This window comes from Channa argus, chromosome 3 (assembly GCF_033026475.1).
Source record: "Channa argus isolate prfri chromosome 3, Channa argus male v1.0, whole genome shotgun sequence".
Taxonomy (NCBI): Eukaryota; Metazoa; Chordata; class Actinopteri; order Anabantiformes; family Channidae; genus Channa; species Channa argus.
In genome coordinates this window covers 30,008,373-30,016,791 of record NC_090199.1, presented here as the reverse complement: position 1 = coordinate 30,016,791, position 8,419 = coordinate 30,008,373, and the positions used below count along the sequence as shown (strand labels likewise).

Here is an 8,419-nt window from a genome sequence, read left to right as displayed (position 1 = left end):
AGGAGTTAATCATAATAACCTAATAAAAGTTAAGACTACTCCTCTTGCAGAACAAAACCCCAAAACTATTAAATGTGGACTATTAAATATCAGATCTCTCTCTTTTAAATCTCCGTTAGTAAATGACTTAATAAGCGATCATCAATTCGATTTATTTTGTCTCACTGAAACTTGGTTGCAGCGGGAAGAATATGTCAGTTTAAATGAGTCATATTAATTATCATGTTCCTAGAAGCACAGGCTGAGGTGGAGGAGTTGCAGCAATCTTCCATTCTAGCTTATCAATAATTCCTAGACCTAAACATAGTTATAACTCATTTGAGAGTCTTACTCTTAGCCTTTCACACCCAAACTAGAAAACTCAAAAACCACTATTATTTGTTATCGTGTACCGTCCTCCAGTCCCTTATTCAGAGTTTTTGATTGAATTTTCTGATTTTCTATCTGATTTAGTGCTTAGTACAGATAAAGTCATTATAGTGGGTGACTTTAACATTCATGTAGATGCTGACAGTAACTGTCTGAGCACTGCGTTTAATTCATTATTAGATTCAATTGGTTTTTCCCAAAATGTAAATAAACCCACTCACTGTTTTAGTCACACGTTAGACCTTGTTCTTACTTATGGAATTGAAGCGGATAATTTAACCATATTTCCACACAACTCTCTTCTGTCTGACCATTTTTTAATAACATTTGAATTTACAATAACGGACTATATAGCAGTTAGGGAAAAATTCCACTATAGCAGATGCTTAAGTGAAAAAGCTGTCAACAAATTTAAAGAAATTATTTTTTCATCATTTGCTTCACCATATGTTAATACAATGGAAAGTAGTCTCCTTAATGTTACTCCTGCACAAGTAGATTATCTTGTTGACAATTCTGCAGCCTCACTACGTACAATACTCGATAGTGTTGCCCCTCTGAAAAAGAAGGCAGTAAACCAGAAGAGGTGATCTCCATGGTATAGTTCACAAATACTTAAAACTTAAAACAGGAAACACGAAAGTTTGAAAGGAAGTGGCGTTCCAGAAATTTAGAAGAATCTCATTTAGCCTGGAAAAATAGTTTAAAAATGTACAAAAAAGCTCTCAGTGATGCCAGAACAGCATATTATTCATCATTAATAGAAGAAAACAAGAACAACCCCCGGTTTCTGTTCAGCACTGTAGCCAGGCTGACTAAGAGCCATAGTTCTGTTGAGCCTAGTTTTCCCTTAACTCTGAGCAGCAATGACTTCATGACCTTCTTTATGAATAAAATTGTAGCTATTAGAGAAAGAATTCACCAGATCCTCCCCCCAAATATTACAGATAGATCTTCATGTTCATGTTCATGTTCGAATCATCAATAAGGCCCCAATCCCCGTTAGACTGCTTTTTACTTATAGATCTCTCTGAGCTAACTTCAATTATTACCTCATCTAAACCAACAACCTGTCTGCTAGACCCTATTCCAACTAAGCTGCTCAAGGAAGCTTTACCCTTAATAGATTCGTTGATATTAGATATCATCAATCTATCTTTAGAAACAGGCTATGTACCACAGGCCTATAAGGTAGCTGTAATTAAACCACTATTTAAAAAAACCCTGTCTTGACCCAGGTGTTTTACCCAATTACAGACCAATATCAAATCTCCCCTTTATTTCTAAAATAATTAAAAAAGTAGTTGCAAAATGATTATATGACCACCTGTACAGCAATAATTAGTATGAAGCCTTTCAGTCAGGATTTAGAGTTCATCATAGTACAGAAACAGCACTGGTAAAAGTCACCAACGATCTTTTCATGGCCTCAGATAATGGACTCATCTCTATAGTTGTTCTGTTAGATCTTAGTGCTGTATTCGATACCATTGATCACAACATTTTATTACAGAGACTAGAACATGAAATTGGGATTAAAGCAACTGCACTACGTTGGTTTAAATCTTATCTATCTGATAGATTTCAATTTGTTCATGTTAATGATGAATCCTCCATGCACACAAAGGTTAGCTATGGAGTTCCACAAGGCTCTGTGTTAGGACCAATACTTTTTACTTTACATATGTCTCCTTTAGGCAACATTATTAGAAAACACTCCATAAATTTATATATATATATTTATCTATGGAACCAGATGAAAATAATCAGTTAATAAAGCTTCAAGCCTACAAGACATAAAGGCCTGCATGTCCCACAATTTTTTACTTCTAAACTAAGACAAAACTGAAGTCATAGTATTTGGGCCCAAAAATCTCAGAGATATGATGTCTAATCATATTGTTACTCTAGATGGCATAAGTCTGGCCTCCAGTACTACTGCAAGGAACCTTGGAATTATTTTTGATCAGGATTTGTCCTTTACCTCACATATAAAACAAATCTCTAGAACAGCCTTCTTCCACCTACGGAACATTGCCAAAATTAGGAGCATCCTGTCTCAAATTGATGCCGAAAAACTGGTCCATGCATTTGTTACCTCTAGGTTGGACTACTGTAATTCCCTACTTTCAGGATGCCCCAGTAACTCCCTAAAGAGCCTGCAATTAATGCAAAATGCTGCAGCAAGAGTCCTGACTGGAACTAGCAAGAGAGATCATATTTCACCTTCACTAGCTTCTCTCCATTGGCTTCCCATTAAATCTAGAATAGAATTTAAAACCCTGCTTCTTACATATAAAGCTCTGAACAGTCAGGCTCCATCATATATAGAAGATCTCATAGCACCATATCATCCCAGTAGACCACTTCGCTCTCAGAATGCAGGCCTACTTGTGGTTCCCAGAATTTCCAAAGGTAGAATGGGAGGTAGAGCCTTTAGCTATCAAGCTCCTCTCCTGTGGAACCAGCTCCCAGTTCAGATTCGGGAAGAAGGCACCCTCTCTACTTTTAAGTCTAGGCTTAAAACCTTCCTCTTTAATAAAGCATATAGTTAGTTATAGTTATGCTGCCATAGGCTTAGACTGCTGGGGGACCCACCCCCCGATGCACTGAGCTCCTTTCCTCCTCTTGACCCTCTCTCCTCTCCTCTCACGCCGCAATTGTCACCACTGTATGTCATTAACTCTGTGTGTTCTCTCCCGTAGTTGTCTTTGTCCTTCTCTGTCCCCCTCTCTCTGTCACTGTCTGCAGGTGTCCCCGGCTTTGAAGCTGTGTGTCTTCCAGTGTGCAGCTACTGGTCCTACCAACCTGACCGATATTTTGTTGTTTCTTTTTGTTGCTCTGTTCTTTTCTCTCTCCCCTTTCCACTCACCGCAACCGGTCGAGGCAGATGGCCGTCCACCCTGAGCCTGGTTCTGCTGGAGGTTTCTTCCGTTAAAGGGAGTTTTTCCTCTCCACTGTTGCCTATGGCTTGCTCCAGGGGGAACTGTTGGGTTCTCTTTATACATCTTTATAATCTTGACTTTATTCTGTAAAGTGCCCTGAGATGACTTTGTTGTGAATTGGTGCTATATAAATAAAGTTGAATTGAATTGAATTGAATTGAATTTAAGGGTCTAAGGTCAGAGTGTGTCTCATGCACATTGCATGAAGGGCTGCGGTAGTTTTATCCTGGTGTAGCTACTAACCTGACAGCTCAGTGTATGAAGGAAAGATAACAAGGAAAGATAAACCTTAAGAATCAGTTCTTTTACTCACCTTGCCCACAAACACCCCTGCTGTGATGAGGTTTCAGAGCCCAGGAACAAGGTCAGAGAGACAGATCTGGGTCCCTTTTCATTTTCAGTTTAAAGGGAGCATAAATTAGCTTTAAATAGCTTTAAATATAAACTAGCCCTAAATTATTATTTAGGGAAAATAAAATTGAAAATAACATTGGATGAAAACAGTTTCCAAAAAGACATTGTGTAAAATGTAAACAAAAAGAACACAGTGATATATGCTTATAAACTAGGGACTAGAACTTTCCCAGAAACATTTTGTTTCTCAACATCAAAAAATTTGATATTGATGTGAAAGAAGTTCTGGTGCATCCTGTTTCTACTGATTATCCTTGAGATGATTCTACAACTTGATTGGAATTCAGTTGATTGGACATGATTTGGAACAGCATACACCTGTCAGAGGACGCATATGTCAGAGGACAAACCAAGCCATGAAGTCCAAGGACTTGTCTGTAGACCTCTGAGACAGGTTTGTATCGAGGCACCGATCTCAGGAAGGGTACAGAGACATTTCTGCACCATTGAAGGTCCCAATGAGCACAGTGGTTTCCATCATCCATAAATGGGAGAAGTCTGGAACCACCAGGACTCTCTGGGCCGGCTGCTAAACAAAGAGAGAAGGGCCATTCAAGGCATTTTTATAATTTTACATTTCTGAACTAAGCTTTTGCTAAAAGTATTTTTTTTTAGTAAAATCCACATTTCATGTTGTCTCTGTTTTCCTTGTCTGCCTGTGTCTTTAAATCAAATACTACTTTGTTGTTCTGTAGCTCACAAGACAGAAAGCAGAATTAAAACATGTGTGTTATGGGTTCAGCAAATGTTGGATTGGTATAGGAGGCTGCAACATGTAAAGAATAATAAGGTAAATAAATTAGTATCGTTGCTTTGTCTTGTTCACGTGCTTATACAAACCCCACTTGCAGAGAACTTGGGATTCTGTGTACAATGTAAATACAAATAGAATGATTTTAATTATTTCCAGCACATTTGTGGTTGTAAATTGTACATACTGTACACACAGGACCTGTCAGTAAACTTCTCACTGTCTTCTATAGCAGGTATCTGTAACTTTACTGTCATAAATGTAGATACCACATAGCATTTCCTCAGATGTGTCCTGACATGTTCTACCCTCTTTACACCTTTCACCGCTGTAGGACAGTAAACCACACAAACTGTAACAGTTGCAGTATCAACTACACTTTTATAGAATTGCTGCCATTTCTCCTAAATGGTGAAGGGAGGGGTGAGCAGTGTTGTTTTATCAGAACAGCTTCCTACAAAATTTAAGTTTCACTTTCAATTGTGACCCATTTTAATTCCACTTTCTGACGCATACTGGAGGGTGTGGTTTATGCATCAAGCCACAATAAAGACGCTGCAGCAGAACAGTTCACTTCAGTATCTACTTCAGTATCTTTCAGTATCTATCTTTAGTCTAAACATGGAAAGAAACTTCACCAACCCTGTGTCAGCTGGAAACTTCAGTAAGTCATGTTATTGATTTCATGCTTAAAATACTATTATTTTATGTCATATTTTACTGTATTCCCTAGAGTCCAATCCTACAGGATGCATTTTTATAATTTTACATTTCTGAACAAACCTTTTGGTACAAGTATCGTTTACATTTGTAAATTTTATTTGTAAAATCCAGATCTGTTGGTCACTAGGAAATAGTTATTCATTCACCTCCCTCTTGCTGTATATGTTGGATGATGTATCAGAAACAACCAGTAACCTTGTTGGAGAAGATATTAACGTTAAAGTCTAAGGCTGGACAGGTTTCTACTTTGCTGTTCTACTTTCAATTTCCAGAGGGAAGGGGGGAGGGGGTTAAAAGAACGTGTATTTTCCTGTAAAGACTGCAGCTTAATGTAGTTAGATTAAATCTTGGAAAAACAGCCAGAATAATGTGAACTACTGTAAAGGAGTCTGCATTTACATTGTACATACAGCCTGATAATCACTTATTCTTCTCCACAGGATCAAATATAGTGAATAATGAGGAGCTGAGGATTGTGATGGTGGGGAAGACTGGGAATGGGAAGAGTGCAACTGGAAACACCATCTTGAGACGACGGTGCTTTGAATCGAAATTCAGTGCTAAGTCTATGACTGTGGACTGTTCTAAGGGAACAGCCGGGGTGGATGGACAGAAGGTGGCTGTCATTGACACCCCGGGCCTGTTTGACACCAGGTTTGGCAAAGACAAAACCACTAAAGATATTAGCCAGTGCATCTCATATGCTGCTCCTGGACCCCATGTCTTCCTGGTGCTCATCAGACTGGGCAGATTCACTGAAGAAGAGAAACAAACTGTGCAAAGGATTCAAGACATCTTTGGACAGGCTGCAGACAGATACAGCATGGTCCTCTTTACTGGTGGGGACCTTCTCCAAGGAACCACTATTGAGGAGTTCCTGAATGAAAGCCTAGAGCTTCAAGAACTTGTAGCCAGATGTAACGGCCAGTACCATGTTTTTAATAACCAGGTTAATAATCAACCTCAGGTTACTGAGCTGCTTCAGAAGATCAGAAATATAGTTCAGAGGAATGGAGGAAGTCACTACACCAATGAAATGTTCCAAGAGGCCGAGAGGGCCATTGAAGAGAAGAAACAACGCATCCTGAAGATGAAGGAAGAGGAAAAACGCAGAGAACAAGAAGCAATTGAGAGAAAACTGCAGGAAAAATATGAAAAACAGATGAGGAGACTGAATGAACAACTTCAGGCTGAGAGACAGAGAGAGAGGAAAGAAAGAGAGGAGGAGAGGAAGAGGGAGAGAGAGGAGATGAATGAAGAGAGAAACAGGGAGAGAGAGGAGAGAGAAGCACAGAGAAACAGCGAGAGAGAAGAGAAAGAAAAACAGGCAGAAGATATGAAGAAGTCAATGCTGGAGCAACATGAGAGACAACTGAGGGAGGAGAAAGAAAAATTACAGTCCAGGTATGAGAATAAGGCCAGAACAGAAGCTGAGGAGTCTAATCCATTTTACCATCTGCTAAATGCTGGTAAATTTATTTTTGCAGGGATTCAATCATTCTGCAAAGCAATTGGAAGTCTGTTCACAAAATGAGCAGTCCTACATTCTGGTTGTTCAGCCACTGAAACAGATGATTTAATCCATAGAAATATAATGATGGTGATTTTCTTAGTTTCGAGCTGCTCACCATGGTCTCAGAGGGCTAAGTGTGGGATTATGTCATCTAGTGTTCATCATGTTTTTCATTATAGCCAAAGATTAAATTAATTGTGTTTGTACATAAGATGGTTTACATGTTTCATCTATGAAGATCATATCATAAGAATATCATAAGTGCATCCCGTGTTATTTCTGCGCACTGATAGTTGATTAGAAAAAGTTCTGACAGTGAGTAACTGATTGCTGTCATCAGATGGATTCACCTACAGTGGTGAGTTTTAATTACTCAGACTTACTTTATAAAAACTGCATTGAAATTCATATATTGTTGAGTTTTTTGTCATTAATATTCATTTATACCACTAACAACCTGTGTCCACGTGCTAAACTGAAGGAAAAATAAAGTTGTGATACTAACAATGAACCTTTGTCAAAGTCATATTTAATTTTCAATTAAGAATTTACATGTCACAGGTGAATAATTCGGAGGAACCTGTGATGTTGTAAACACCCTGAACCAGTTCATTTCAAATACTGTATAGTTAAGAAACTTAGAACCTAAAACTATTCAATATTTTTAAAAGCATTTTAAAAGCATTTATACCTTTCATGGCCTCAAAATAAATAGTCAAACTTTTAATGACCATATTGTTCAATTCTACACAGAATTTATTTAGAGAAATTCAGATGTTCTTTATCATTTACAAGGCCGACTGACATTTATACATATTTTTTACTTAGTTACATTTATGTACTTAGAACGTCTTTATTTGTTGTCAAATACAACATGTTAGCTGCCTACAAAGTTGATGTTTAGCTTTAATGGTATAATGGTAAATGTTCTGCACTTATATAGCACTTTTCTACCTATTGACACTCAAAGCGCTTTGCACTGATCTTATTCACCCATTCACACTCACACTCACACACACACTCATACACCGATGGGGGAGCTGCTATGCAGCTGGCCAACGCTCACCGGGAGCAACTAAGTTGGGCTTCAGTGTCTTGCTCAAGGACACTTCGACATATGATTAATGTGTTTAAAAGGAGCTAAAGCAGGAAAATCTTTGTTGACCTTATGTGTAGTAGTTGCTACTGAAGCAAAAATAAAGTTGTTGTTCTATTGGATGCAGCTTTATGGGTTAAACACCTGACATTTACCTTTAACAATGTGAGAAAATATTATTGCATCTTTCTGTAATCCACAAATCAAAACCTCATAAGTATGTGACTACATTTCAGTGTTCAAGGTTCACATTTAGAAATATGAGGACTGTGTCTCCAGTAGGCTACAAAAAACAGTGTTGCTAATATGAAGATAAGGAGCATAGGACCTGTCAGTTAACTTCTTTTATAGTAGATATCTCTGAAACTTTAACTTTACTGTCATAATAGCAGACCTTATATAGCATTTCCTCAGATGTGTCCTGACATGTTCTACCTTCTTTACACCTTTCACCAGCTTTGACAGTAAACAACACAAACTGTAACAGTTGCAGTAGCAGCCACAGTTTTATAGAACTGCTGCCATTTCTCCTAAATGGTGAAGGGAGGGGTGAGCAGGTTGGTTTTATCAGGAGTTTCCTACATAGTTTTACAGAAGACACAGAAGAT

General features: G+C 38.1%; 1 protein-coding gene across 1 annotated transcript; it reads left to right on the top strand.

The window, feature by feature from the left end:
- The first annotated feature begins 5,011 nt into the window (after nucleotides 1-5,011).
- On the top strand, nucleotides 5,012-7,226 carry LOC137124100 (GTPase IMAP family member 4-like). Its single transcript, XM_067498774.1, has 2 exons — nucleotides 5,012-5,143; nucleotides 5,643-7,226. Exons 1-2 carry the CDS (start codon nucleotides 5,101-5,103, stop codon nucleotides 6,734-6,736), a joined length of 1,137 nt encoding a protein of 378 aa, XP_067354875.1. The 5' UTR covers nucleotides 5,012-5,100; the 3' UTR covers nucleotides 6,737-7,226.
- Nucleotides 7,227-8,419: the final 1,193 nt, after the last annotated feature.